Here is a 15,096-nt window from a genome sequence, read left to right on the forward strand (position 1 = left end):
GCGGAAGCCACATCCTGCCCGAAGGAGGTAACATGTGGAGAATACACATATGGACTGAGCGAACTTAGCGGGCAATACAACATACAGAATGTCACTGAGGTGGCTCCAGCCGATAACAGGGGGGAGATGCAACCAGTCAGTGACAGCAGAGCAGGCTCTGCCAATGGAAGACACGGGCTCGCCGCAGGGAGTCAGTCAACCCATGGAAGAATACACATATGGGATCGCCGTAGGGATCACAACATATGGACCCCACCTAACACAAGTTACCAAGCATACAAGTGATAGGTCTACCATCGGACGCTCCGCCACGTCCAACACCGAAGGGGTGAGGAGGAACTCAACAGGATTCGGAAGAGGGAACTCAACTGGAGCAAAAAGGCGCACTTATCCAGTCCATAGGAGGGGAATGGCGCAGCATGCTGACACTACAAACCGGGCTACGGTGAAGCTGGCTTTGTGTGAAGGGAGCCCACGGAAAGCAACCGGCTCGACACATAGGCTATTTTCCTAACAAATGTGCTGGTGTCGCCCAGCCCACAGCTGTAATTATGTCAGCGAGGCACTCGTGTCAACGCCCAGGAAGGAGCTACACTCTCTTTTTGGAGGAGCTCACTACCCAGGTGGGCACGGTGCACCTTGGGAAACTCACCAAGATGATGGCAACACTAATCTTTTAGTGGGCCAACCTCTGCATGGAAACCGCCTTCCCTTCTGCTGGTTTCCGAAACAGACGAGAGCTGGAGAGGTCCTGTGACTTTGCATTCTGTCCTGAATAACCGCAAGGCGGGAGGAACAGAGAAAAGTCCGGGCTGGGTCCACCTCCTCCGGGGCAGCGCTTGCAGGCTCACCACCTGGTCCCATTTTAAGGGAGAGGTAGGAACCTTGGGCACATATCCAGGCTGGGGTCTCATATTAGTAAGAGTTAGCTGGCCCGAAACCAGGCACGATTCGTTGACCGAAAATGTGTGCAGGTCCCCTACCTTCTTGATAGAGCAAGCAAACAGGAGAACTGTTTCTTAAAAACAGAATTTTTAACTCAACTGCCTGCAGTGCTCAGGGGAGGTCTCAGAGTGCAGTAGCACTGGAGATAGCTCTTGCAGAAGATATAGTATCTACGTTCTTTTAGAGGTAGATAGCTGAACCACCGCAACGGGGTCCTAGTTGGGCCATTACGGGGAAACTAAAAGAACCTGCTCCTTCTTACCTGACTTGTGATGTGCAAGAGGGCTCACTGGGGAATTAACGCATTCTGCGAAGGCCCCGGCATCACTTGTAAGCCGGTGTCTCCGTGTTTAAGGGAGTAAACAACTGGCAAGGGATACAAGATCAGAGCGGCAACAGATGTAACTGTGCGGCCCTGAAGATATCCCGGACAGCTGGACCGCCTGAGGATGGAGTCTCCACTCTCTTCAGCAACAGGCTGTCGTGAGGCCATATGGGCGGCACGATTGAGCAGGCCGGTATTTAAACTGAAAGAAGCCACCTCAGAAGCTTCTGACTCCATTGGAGGAGGTGGCGGGTGAGTTGTGACATGCGAGGGAAGCGTATGAGCAACGGTCACTGTACTGGGCGGTGCATTTTGCTGAGCAGCGGCATCAAGCAAGGAAACTGCTGTTTTCAATTCGAGGCAATTAAATGCCAATGCAGTGTGAGGTATGCCCAAGCCCTCCTTACTGCATGCCCATTATACGTGGCCCCTGAGCTAGTGTTTAGTAGACACTTGTTCTAGGAGCGATTAGCCCGGAGAAACGAAAGGTCTGAACACTGCTGAGAGTTTGGCAGCATACCAGGTGTTGTTAACACATGGAGCGTGCAGCTCAGCCACAGCCACCTAGGGACTAAGTCATGAAGTCAGTGCTGAAGCGGTCATCATATGGAGGAAACCGGTTATATGCGGCTGCATATACCATATGCCCCAGGAGCCTCTGAAGGTTATTCAGTGGGACCCTTTCTCACTTTTAAGCACCGATTGGACACGTTCCAGTTGAGAAACGTGTAAGCCAAGTCCACCTCCGAACTGGAAAAAAGCTCCTCAGTCCGTGGACAAGTTACTCCTTGAAGACCGAACTGGCTATGTAGCACTCGAAGGGAGGGACTTGTACTGAGACTTCGACCCCTCAACGCAAGACACAGGATGGCCCATGTTTGCAGAGGAGTGGATATCTTAAGTACGCGTCCTTCAGGTCCCATGCTGTTGTAACTTGAAAAAGGCTTGAAAAAGGGCCTGAATCAAGCACACAGTTTCACAGTTATAGTTTGAGTACAATGAAGAACAGGCCTCACTTGGAAGCCTATCTCCATATCGGCTCGAGGAACGGCTCATTCGCAACCTTCGCCAGTAGGAAGCGACGACCGCACACACGGCAGACACAATTCGGAATACATATGTGTAACAAATAGTGCTGCACATGGGCGGGTGCCGGACGAACTGAATATTCTTTAGCCGAGTCTGATGATACAAGAAGTGAGGCAGCGGGCTAGAGAACAGGGACCCAGCTCGGAAGGCCCGAAGACAGCCTGAAGCAGGGTCTGAGTGATTAACACCAGTCTCTAGTTTTTGTAGCGGCAGAGAGTGTGTGAGAAGGCATGACCGGGTCCTCGAACACATTCAGTGCCAGCTAATGAAGCCGAGTCTGTTGGTACGGGATCAGCCAGGAGCACCGTGTAGTGCTACAACTGAGCAATGCAGGGGAACCACGGATACCACAGACTTCTAGGTAAAAACTCTTACCTGTCTGTTCATGGCGGCAGAGAGTGCATGAGAAGGCGTGACTGGGTCCTCGAACCGCACCCAACTGCCAGCTGGTGATACAAGAGGTAGCTGAGGAGTGCGAGGCTTTACAGGGTCGCACACCGCCAGTCTGGCCCTCTTTGAACCCAGGAAAAGAGGAAACTGCTCTTTCTTTGAAGTGTGGGTACCGCCGGCTTCGCTGTTTTTGAGCGCCAGCAGCAGAACAGTCACTCACACACAACAAAGCCTCCACCCGGCCAGGGGGAAGGAGTGGATCGGACCAACTCCAAGAGCATCCTCCTCCATCCCTGAGTGGCCCACTCAGGAACGCTTTCGCTGTCGCTTGCCACCTGGCTTGGCAGCACCTAGAGTGGCTGGGCGCCCCTACTGTGGCTGGCTCCACGCTGAGGCCTGGCTGAAGGCTGCTGTGGAGGCCCAGGAGGAGCGGCGGCAGGGGGACGCCCTCGGCGACGAGCAGGTGGAGGAACTGCCACCAGCGGGGTGGAGGCAGCAGCGAACCGCCGGGGCAGTATGTACCGGAAGTCCTCCGTCTGTGCTTTGGCAGCAGAGAACTGTTGGGCGCAGCTCTCCACCGCGTCGCCGATCAGCCCAACCTGGGAAATTGGGGAGACCAGGAACCGAACCTTGTCCGCATCCGCCATATCACCCAGGCTGAGCTAACGATGGCGCTCCTGGACCACTAGGGTGGACATCGCCAGACTGATCATGCACGCCACGCCACTCCTGCCCCGGAGGGCGAGGTCGGATGCGGTGCGGAGCTCACCTATGAGCGCACGGTCTGGGCTACCCTCGTGCAGAGAAAGGTGCCGTCCACGACCTGGTAAGCTCTCCATGCACTTCGGGAAAGAAAGGCACTGGGGTGGTGAGCTGAGAACCAGCACGGTCCGTCCCGAGAAACCAATCAACCAACCGAGACTGTTCGGGATACGGTGGAGGATACCACTCGAGCCCGATAACCTCCGTGGCCCATTTCAGCATAGCTGACGCTTCTGGATCTGGCTCGGGCAATGTTACTCTCCCAGAGGGAGATAACACAGCCGAGTCATCATTTCCAGAGGTCAGCTCACCCTCTGATGCTGCAACTGACATCCTGTCCCCTGGAGGAGCCCCGAATAAAACAGCTGGTCGGTCCATTACAGAGGGACCAGCACGCTAAACGGGGGGCTCCACCAGCTGCGATGTGATAGAGGAGTGAGGGGCCCACAGGGTTTGATCAACTATGATCCTCTGATGACCCATCCCACACAGCGCCATAGCGGGCGTGGTAATGGGGACTCCCACTTCACGCATGATGGCGAGTCTCGATCTCAACACCATGAAAGTCATATTCTCGCAATGAGAACATGAACTATCCACAAAAGCTGCTTCAACGTGCTGTAAATCTGTATATATATATATATATATATATATATATATATATAGTATATATACACTCACCTAAAGGATTATTAGGAACACCATACTAATACTGTGTTTGACCCCCTTTCGCCTTCAGAACTGCCTTAATTCTACGTGGCATTGATTCAACAAGGTGCTGAAAGCATTCTTTAGAAATGTTGGCCCATATTGATAGGATAGCATCTTGCAGTTGATGGAGATTTGTGGGATGCACATCCAGGGCACGAAGCTCCCGTTCCACCACATCCCAAAGATGCTCTATTGGGTTGAGATCTGGTGACTGTGGGGGCCATTTTAGTACAGTGAACTCATTGTCATGTTCAAGAAACCAATTTGAAATGATTCGAGCTTTGTGACATGGTGCATTATCCTGCTGGAAGTAGCCATCAGAGGATGGGTACATGGTGGTCATAAAGGGATGGACATGGTCAGAAACAATGCTCAGGTAGGCCGTGGCATTTAAACGATGCCCAATTGGCACTAAGAAGCCTAAAGTGTACCAAGAAAACATCCCCCACACCATTACACCACCACCACCAGCCTGCACAGTGGTAACAAGGCATGATGCATCCATGTTCTCCTTCTGTTTACGCCAAATTCTGACTCTACCATCTAAATGTGTCAACAGAAATCGAGACTCATCAGACCAGGCAACATTTTTCCAGTCTTCAACTGTCCAATTTTGGTGAGCTCGTGCAAATTGTAGCCTCTTTTTCCTATTTGTAGTGGAGATGAGTGGTACCCGGTGGGGTCTTCTGCTGTTGTAGCCCATCCACCTCAAGGTTGTGCGTGTTGTGGCTTCACAAATGCTTTGCTGCATACCTCGGTTGTAACGAGTGGTTATTTCAGTCAAAGTTGCTCTTCTATCAGCTTGAATCAGTCTGCCCATTCTCCTCTGACCTCTAGCATCAACAAGGCATTTTCGCCCACAGGACTGCCGCATACTGGATGTTTTTCCCTTTTCACACCATTCTTTGTAAACCCTAGAAATGGTTGTGCGTGAAAATCCCAGTAACTGAGCAAATTGTGAAATACTCAGACCGGCCCGTCTGGCACCAACATCCATGCCACGCTCAAAATTGCTTAAATCACCTTTCTTTCCCATTCTGACATTCAGTTTGGAGTTCAGGAGATTGTCTTGACCAGGACCACACCCCTAAATGCATTGAAGCAACTGCCATGTGATTGGTTGATTAGATAATTGCATTAATGAGAAATTGAACAGGTGTTCCTAATAATCCTTTAGGTGAGTTTATATATTTCCACAAACACGTGATACAACTATTGTGACCGTCCATTTGGGGGGACAGGGAACGATCGCATCCAGAAACGCCCAGGTGGAATGACAGCTTGAAAAAGATGCAAACGCACCCGTGTTGCTCTTTCAGGAAATGGGACCCATCACCAGTGCCGGAGCACACGGGAATGACCGTGGCAACACTGAACAGTGAACTGAAACAGTGAAGCACTCACTTTTCCACCCTCTAACCAGTCACGAACAACCCATGTGCAACACTTCCGTATTTATACCCGCACTGCGGGGCGGGGCGTGTGATGCGATTCACGCACGGCAATGTCCAGTGGCTCGTTTTTTGAATACTCGAAAATGACAGGCTCCCTAGCATGATCCCAATCAGTCAACACGTCGACTACATCGAACGTGACCGACTGAAAGGGAAAAGGCAGTTATTTGAGTAATGCTGGAGCAGGGTTGGAACTGAAGTCTGCAGAAAGGAGAATAACAAGGAGCTGAGTTGGCTTACTGAGTTGGATTTCTGCACACTCGCGAATCCTCTCATTAACCTCTCATTTGACACAATGTAAATAAGTAGGGAAGCGCCGATATGAAAATGTTGGTCGATATCGATAATGGGAGTGGGAATCTCTAAGCACCTCATGATTCGATTCGATTACGATTCAGAGGGTAACAATTATCGATGCATCTTTTTTGTGTGTGTGTGTGTGACTACTTGGTAGTTTTAAAACAAAGTATTTATGATGACCCATAAAGAATTTACTTCCAATACTTCCTATATTCATTTTATTAATAAAACAAATGGAAGTGATTTGGCAAGTCAACTGTAAGGTTACATTTGCCAGCATATGTCCCAACATTCCAAAGAACCAACAGGAAAATAAATGTGTGCCTGTACTAGCAGCATACTTGTAGTAAATGAATACAAACTTCAGCATATAACCAACATCCTCCTGTTATTTCCAATGAGAAACATAATCCCTCAGACTAAAAAAAACAAAAAACAAAAACAGTTTTCGTTCAAAAATATAGGATTATGTACCAGCAGCTCTCATACAAACATAATGCTTGTGGACTTACGCATATTCTAAATAATTAGTAACATACAAAGCCGCTCTTATACACAACTAAATAATAAAGAGTTATGACTTGAAATGTTTGCTGTATACCACAATCAAAAACAGCTTAATACAAAAAAAGTGAATGAACATCTGCAGAGAGCACAGTCAAAATGTAACTTTTTGGGACTGGCATTGCACTGATACACACTGTGAGTGTGAATCTCTAGCATTTAATAATAGACTTCTAACTAACATCCTCCTGTTATTTCCATTGAGAAACATAATCCTTCAGACTAAATAAACTTTAAAAAAAAACCATTTTGCTGTAGCAAAATCACAAACAGTTTTCGTTCTTATACATAACTTCATCCCTATAAATAAGAGATTAATTGTGCAGTGTAGACAGATTCATCGATTATTACGGAAGTTGGTGAGATTCCAATGAATGAGATGAGTGACAGCTTTTTAGTGATTATAAAGGGAGCACACTTTGCGGCTATACTGTATATAATCCATTGAATTTATTTATTTATTTTTTTTCATGCTGCTAAGAGGACTGATGGCCCATTTTATGCTGCAAAATTTTGGAAGTGTCATCTGCATATAAATGCAGACTTCATTCTCGAAATGGCAATGATTGACATAGTGATAAAAATAGCACAGGACAAAAATATGGCATGTCAAAATAGATGCGCATTAAGCAATGTAAGCAATGTAAATGCAGACTAATAGATTCATAGATTTTTAAAAAAAATTATTTTCCAATAATTTGTAAAAGTAATGACTTGTAACTAATCTTAAATGTCTCACTGTACATTGCTACTCTTGTTATGATGGAGTCATTGCTTGCTTACATATTACATCTGCACTTTACAAGAGTACCCTTGCTAATTCAGAAGCACCCTTGATTGATTCTTAATTGTCCATTTGACAGTAAAATTTAAATGTGAATTTTTAGTCAATTTGAAACTAAAGTTCTAGTAAATGTCTAATTGTCCACCTGAGAGTAAAATTAGGCTAAAATGTATGCAAATTAAAACCCATTTACATAATTGTGATTATATCAATGGTGAACAATGGATTGTGATTTTTATCACAACATGTGTATTTGTTATGATGCATACATCTCAATTTTAACAATGAAAAGTAATATACAGACAATGATGCATGTGCAACAACAATGTGCATAGTTCTGATTGTCTTAACATATTATAACTATCACAATAGGGTTGGTTTCGGTTAATATCGAAAGCTATATGCTTCATTATGTAGATCTGTTTGACATTTTGTATCGTAAGTCCCTGCTCCGTTTCTCTAAGACGATGCCTAAGATTCCTTGCCCTGAAAAACGTTGAAGACCCCTGGTATATGTGCATATTCTGAAAGGCCTCCCTCCACCCCAACACTTTTAAAACTAGCGATGTTCTGATTATCTGCATTTCTTTCTTTATATGCTGTTTCTTTGTGCTGTAGGTCAGTAAGAAACTGAGAAACAGCTGTCTTGATTTCATCGGCCAGGATTTTGGCAGTGCCTTCTGAACATCGTCTTACTGAAGTGAAACAAGAATCAATGCATAAATGTTTTAAGCAACTATTGCCAAGTACAATGTTTAGACGTCAGTACCGCAAATGTTATGCTGTAAATTGTTATTGGCAGGTCCTTCTTGAGCAGGGCATAGAACATTATCCACAGTAATATAGGCTAACATATACAGTGGCGTGGCCCCAAACATATTTTGACAAATGCATGAAACAACAAGAGCCATTTATTTTAAAGCTAAGACAACAACACTTTTCAAAGGTTTTTCAAATATATCAAAGTAGTAGGTTTTAATATTTGGACTCATTTTGTTAGGTAGAAGTTAGTGAAACATGTTCAAAGTTAATGTGAGGAACTACACCTGTCGTTACCCGTTACCCTGCTAGGGCACCTGTGTGAACTTGAGGGGAACTGCATTCATACTTGGGCTGTGTCCGAAATCGCCCCCTATACCCTTAAATAGGGCAGTATTTGAGGGGACAGCCATTTGTAGTGGTGTCCGAAACCATAGTGGACGTTCAATTAAATAGTTTCAATTAGGTAATGCATAAGATATCATGAACCAACAATAAGTGTTACCAATTTTGATAGGGCAGTATTTGAGGGGACAGCCATTTGTAGTGGTGTCCGAAACCATAGTGGACGTTCCTGAGTGCACTCATTCAATCCCATAATGCATCACAATAATGAGTGTACAAGCGATGTGCGCTCAACAGCTAAAGAATACCCATAATGCATTATGAGTCATGCACCGAATGAATTCCCGCGTCTGACCATAAGATGGCGCCCGCAGCTGAATCATCCATCTATCCATTTTCCAAACGGCTGGTCCAATGTGGCTACAGCATAATATCATACAGGTATATCTCCTTTTTAATTGATTATTAAATAGTTTCATTAAGGTTTATCCATGACAAGAGTTCAAGATAATCTTTTCATTACTCCTGGAGCTGCCGGTTTACTAAAATTCTAATGATTATTAAACAGCAAGTACAAACTATGCAAAAGCAACAGACCTTTCGGCGCACTCAGTGTCCGAATTTACTCACTCGTTTTCATTCACTCCTTCGAGTGAACTAAATTAGTTGAGTAATGTATAGGGGATAGTGAATGAGGGTATAGGTGGCGATTTTGAACACAGTCATACACTGACACCATTTGGTTGGTTAGTTCAGAGAAAAGTTATAGCCTCACGCAGTGTAAACTGTGTGTAGGCATCCGACTTAGCTAACAGCACACTCTCTGCTTCTTGCTCTGACACATACACAATGAGATATTCAAAATGACAGAATTAGTTTGGAATTAAAGCTTTTATGACTAAGCAGAAGCCACTGCCGGCTAAGTCTGGCAAGTACACAAAAAATTACAAGCCAATGGGGATTCTATTGCCAATGTGTGTAAAGGGTTGTCGTTTGCTTATTGTTTTTCTTTTAAAGTTCTAAAGTTTGTCATCGAATGCAATGAAAATCATCTAATTTAAGTGAGTAAATGTTTAATTATCCTTTAACAATTTCCAATAAGGTTCAATTAGGTAATGCATAAGATATCATGAACCAACAATAAGTGTTACCAATTTTGATCATTTTTTTGGGGGCCATTGCATGTTTATGATTCATTGTTTAAGGTCTAAAGGTAGTATTCATTTAAATAGCCTCAGTATAAACAGTAATAAACAGTTGGTGGTTTATGAATGAACAGCAAAATAAACAATGTTTTACAATTTTAGTATATCCAACAAAGCCACCATGGGCATTTTCCATGATAAGCGGAAGCAGATGTTTGGTCTGAGTTTGCTCTGCAGGGACCAGTAAAAGAACATGGAAACTTGTTGCAAAAAGTACCTTCCATTGCTTTGAGGATATAAATTCTCATGTCACTTAAAATGACCTTGGAAAAGAATAGTACAAGAAGTAAAAACTGAACTTGGCTAACATTGAGTGTTAATGTATATATATAGTGCATGATTTTTTCCCCAAAACTAGTAAAGCACCAATTATCAATTACCAATTACCTGTGCAATGCTCAATCTTTGACAACATATTTCTGTTTCTGTAATGCCAGTAAAGTACTAAAATTAAACTGAAACTCAGTTAATTGAACTGAATTAATTGGAATAGAATCTCACTAATTACTGTAGGTACAGTACATGGCCAAAAGTAATGTCTGCCAAAGGAGAACTGACTTTTCCAAACTTTAAAATTTTGCGAGATATAGTTGTGCTTGGGGTGTAAAACTAATGTACGTGGTATGCGGCATTTCAATTGTTTCATTTGTGAAATGCAATGAAACATGCCGAATTGTGCGGACATCATTTTTGCCGTGTTAGCCTTATTATTAGCAGTGGTGTAGCATTTGAGTAAATGTAATTAGTTACTGTACTTAAAGCATAACTTCGTCAATTTTCAACCCAATTTGTATTGTTACAATGTCAGTAGTATATGTAAATGAACAATGTTTACTCGTTCTCTGCATTACCTGGACTAAGATATTCACATTTATTTGTCAGCAGAAGTCCGCTGGATGACGTGTTTTGCACGTCACCCATTTGACAGCTCAAAGGCTTTCGTGAAATTCTCTTTCTACTGTCTAGGCAGCCAAGTTTTATTGAAATCCCATTTTGCCAGCGGTAAAGTGCCCCTTTAAGTATCTTTTTGGCTACTTTGTACATTTAGCCTACTGAGTATCAAAGATATTAGACACTTTTCTCTCTACTTGACTACATTTTCTTTAATAAGTATAAAGACTTTGTGATGAGTACTGCAGTTACTCATTGATTATTAGACATAATTTTTTGTGTTTTAGTAAAAATGGCCTAGAGGAAGGAGCCATCCTCTGCAATTCACTTTGGATATCGCTTGTTTTCTGGATTTGAATGCTTGCAATGTCCGCAGAATAATGATCTGGTACCATTTATTCGATTTTTGTACTATGTTGGGTTAACCACTTGATGTTCAATGTAAAATCTGGATCTTGAAGCAAATGCTGAGAATGACCTAAATCATCTAAAATGAGAGACATGCATGCATTTAGACACTGTATGCATTTAGTCTGCTTGCTGTTTATCCCAAGACCAGCTAGATGGCTCCAGTTAGCAGACTTTCATTATACCCAGTAGAGCCACAAAACTATGGCTCTTAGAGCCCATTTCTCTAAAGAAGAGTTCAACTGCCAGCGCTAGTCTGATGAACTGCATTGCTGAGTCACTCATGGTTTTTTCTAAGGCTACATACTGTAGAAATATTCTTCTGTCCTGTCCAGGTGCAAAGACTTAACCACCAATAAGACTTCAAATCATGTCAATTCAGTGAGCCAAACTGGGAAATTGTATTAGATGCAGTAAAAAGGGTGTATTTCTCACGGGTTGCTATGCTCAAATGCTGCCTGGTATTATTTAACAGCTTGCACTTCAATGCGGTCCACCCACTACAACACCTGGCAATGATCTTAGCTGTTTTAAGATATACTCACAGGATGTCCCTCTCTTCCATCCACTCCAGGAATTCCAGGCGGTCCTGGATCTCCCTGAAGAGACAAAGATCACATAGTCAGAATAATAGTGCAACTTTGCACTATTATTGGATAGGAGTGTTTGAAATTTATTGGAAAGTAGTCAATATTTGTGTATTTCAATTTGGTGATGCAGACAATAGGCTACACACGGGAGAAAAGGAATTCAGGAGACATAATTGTCCTAAAACTGAGCACATTTTTCATGTGGAGAACATTACATTTCACTTCAAATGCATCTTTTTTTATTATAAACAAGATGCTGGAAAAAATGGCATGCCACTGAATCTGCTGGGAATCAAATCAAGAAAGCAACCGTGTGTTTTGCAGATCTTGGCGTCTCATGACTTTGAGAACATGAGGCACTGCAAAGCATTATTAATGTCTCTTAAAGCAAGGGGTATGATAGACAAGAAGGTGTGTAAGCAATAGGGCTGGGTATCGATTCAAATGTTCCAATTCGATTCGATTTCGATTCGCAAGCTCTAAATTCGATTCGATTCTCGATTTGATTTCGATTCTAAATTCGATTTCGATTCCCGATTCGACTCAATGAATAGGATTTAATACAAATCCTATATTTATAAAAAAAAGAACAGTGAACATAAGTTTACAAGTGGTTAATTAATAAAAAGAAATTAAGAGCCACAAACTTGTATATTAAACTCTTTTTATTTTAGGGACACTTGGGTATATAACCCAGCTTCAAATGCATACAATGAATAGACAGGGTTTTGATATAAGATGAAAAATTGATGCTGAAAATTGACAAGTCAGAAGATTCGCACGCCTTGATCAAACAGGATCTGGTTATTTTAAGTTTAAGATAAAACACACATAAAATCTCACAGCATTAGCTGTAACAAGGCTATAAACAGTGCTAATACTGGCTTTTGGGTGATAGATAAACAAATATGGAAAAAAAATCGATTTGTGGCTTTTGAGAATTGATTATGAATCGACCACATTTTAAAAAACGATTAATCGAAAAATCTATTTTTTTGCCCAGCCCTAGTAAGCAAGGAGTACTAATCATGGCAATTTTGTCAACATAATGATTACTATTATTTTGTAAAGACATTGATAAGCTGCCCAGGGTGCGTATATTACTTTTCTCTAGCTAAACTTTAATGGAGTAGTGCATGTTTATAGAATATCTGAAACTAAGCATATAATCCAGGATTTATCATATAGGCAACCACCAAGATGTTGACGAACAGCTTGGTTTAATATAAGCCATCTGTAAGCCTGGAAAAAGACACTGTAGATCAGCATGAAAGAGGAAACAATGGTGCAAACCTTTTTATGGCTTTCCATAAGGAGATTCTGTACTACCATAATTTTTCATGCAATTCTGTCAAATAATACGGCATTTTAGGATCTTGCGAATCCTCCTCGAAGTGGGCTTGCCAAATATTCTCAATGGTCCATGTTCACAGTTCAAGGAAGCCAATAAATATGTTCAGGTTTTTTTTTTACGGTGAGAAGAACTAGATCAGTACAGACCTTTAGACCAATTCCTCCCGGAATTCCGTCTTTTCCATCCCTGCCAGGTGCCCCCTTGATAAACACACACACAAATGGCATTAAAGCATAATTACTGACCACTTACAAAAATTAAGAGAAATTGAGTGATATACATACAGGCTCTCCTGGATATCCAAGTGGACCAGAAAGGCCTCTACTCCCTTTTTCTCCCTAAGATGGACAGTATGTCAGTTAATGCAATAAGTTATTGGAACACAACAAACGAATGAGGTTGCAATGCTGTTCAAGTCATTAACAGATTTGTTTTGTGAAAGATATTGTTATATTTATCCTTACCAGCATCTCCTTAAGAGAGATAGGAACTTATTCAATAACCAAGATGATGCAAGAAATGCCCCAGCTGTTCATTAGCTAGTATCTCAGAAGGATTATAGATATGAGGACGGCTAAGAAAATGTCCAATGAAGAGCTGAGGCATAGTAAAAATCCAAAGTCAGTGTTTCTACAAACAGTCTTAGAACAAGACCACAAAGCATTACTGGTCATAGAGAAGTATTTACCAAATTTATCCTGAATGTCAAGCGTAACAAATTCTCATATCAACAGGCATAAATAAAACTTCCTTTGAGAGCTGGAAATAAAAAGGGGAAACTCTATGCTCTGTATGGAGTTAAGAAAATGAAGAGGAAAGTAACCATACCACTTGCCCATCTTTGCCTGGTGGTCCTTGTATGCCTTGAGTACCAAAAGATCCCTAGTGAGAAAACATAACATAATGTAAAACATTTATTTTCAGTGTAAATATATATTTAAAAAAATATATATATGGGTGACCGTTATTTAAATTTGAGTTCAAACCAGTTAAACCAGTACATACAGTGACCTCAACTAGTATTTAGACAATTCTAAATCACGCATAAAAATATATGAATGTCACTACAAACTATTTGGCATCTGCGAACATCACCTCAAGTTATAGACATGTTCTACTTTGACAGCCAGGATACACAAAACTTTGTCTTCATTTTAAACAGTTAAACTGTTTTATCATTTAAACCATGGAATTGTTTTTTGTGTGCTTGTGCTATCTTTCTTTAAAATACATTCCACTTGCTTTGTTATCAAATGCTTCAGTCTTACATATTTACAGTAAGGATCCAAAGGCTATATGTTTAAATAGTAGGGCTGTAACGATATGCGATATGAAACCGAAATCGTGACACTCAGATCCACGAACCTGTGTCGCGACACACCCCTTCCAACTCCTAGAGTTATCCTTCCCGTCCAGATCCAATGCTACCACATCTTTAAATTACTATTAGTATTAGTTAACATTATAAAATACGTAGACCCACACCACAAAACTAGTTGAGGATAAATTCTTTCAAATTGGGCAATTCCAGCGTTATGGATGTGACATTTGCAGTAAAAACTTGAAATATAAATTCTCAGAAAATGCATTTAAAACCAATATATGGAAACGTCTATTTATATATCCATACTCCATTAATAAAGTCCAGACATTAGAAAAATATCAGTCTACACATGCGTTTTATATTTAATATGAGGGAAATACACATGCGTTACGGACGTGACACAACAAATCTTTAACTTTTAGGTGGCAAAATATTTTTTAGTAATTCTGTGACTGCGCAAACCAAAAGTGATACTACCCACCGGATGAAGAAGGGTTGGCTCTCCACAGAACATAAAATATTCATTTTATTTTATTTTTCGTGTTCGCATTTATGAGGAAAAAACAATGTTACGGACGTGACAGTTCTCCGTTACGGACGAGACCGCTCTGAAAGCGGCACTAAAAGACAGCTTTAAAACTTTCACATAGACCTCAAACAGAAAGCACAAAGCCTTTCTTTAAAGTGAATTTCGTTTTGTATTAATTCTATCTTAATTTTAATCAATGTTTCATCAACTAATTGCCGGGATTTAATAAAAAAGAAGTAAATATAGCAGAGGTTAGATAATTCCACATGGAGGTGCTGGTGTGTGAACTGGAGCTTGTCTCATAAATTAACCGAAGTTCAGCGTATAAGGTAGCCTACTTGCCTCACAGACCTGAAAAATATATCTA

General features: G+C 41.9%; 1 protein-coding gene across 2 annotated transcripts in view; it reads right to left on the reverse strand.

The window, feature by feature from the left end:
- The window catches only part of col21a1 (collagen, type XXI, alpha 1), an 85,080-nt gene that overhangs the window by 45,319 nt on the left and 24,665 nt on the right, over positions 1-15,096 (reverse strand). For both annotated transcript variants that reach the window (XM_079855945.1, XM_079855944.1), the window contains exons 13-16: positions 13,705-13,758; positions 13,161-13,214; positions 13,023-13,076; positions 11,478-11,531 (exon numbers count right to left, since the gene is read on the reverse strand). In XM_079855945.1, coding sequence (XP_079712071.1) covers positions 11,478-11,531; positions 13,023-13,076; positions 13,161-13,214; positions 13,705-13,758 — 216 coding nt within the window. The remainder of the gene's footprint in view (positions 1-11,477; positions 11,532-13,022; positions 13,077-13,160; positions 13,215-13,704; positions 13,759-15,096) is intronic.

The sequence above is a fragment of the Squalius cephalus genome, assembly GCF_949319135.1.
Source record: "Squalius cephalus genome assembly, chromosome: 21".
NCBI classification, from domain to species: domain Eukaryota; kingdom Metazoa; phylum Chordata; class Actinopteri; order Cypriniformes; family Leuciscidae; genus Squalius; species Squalius cephalus.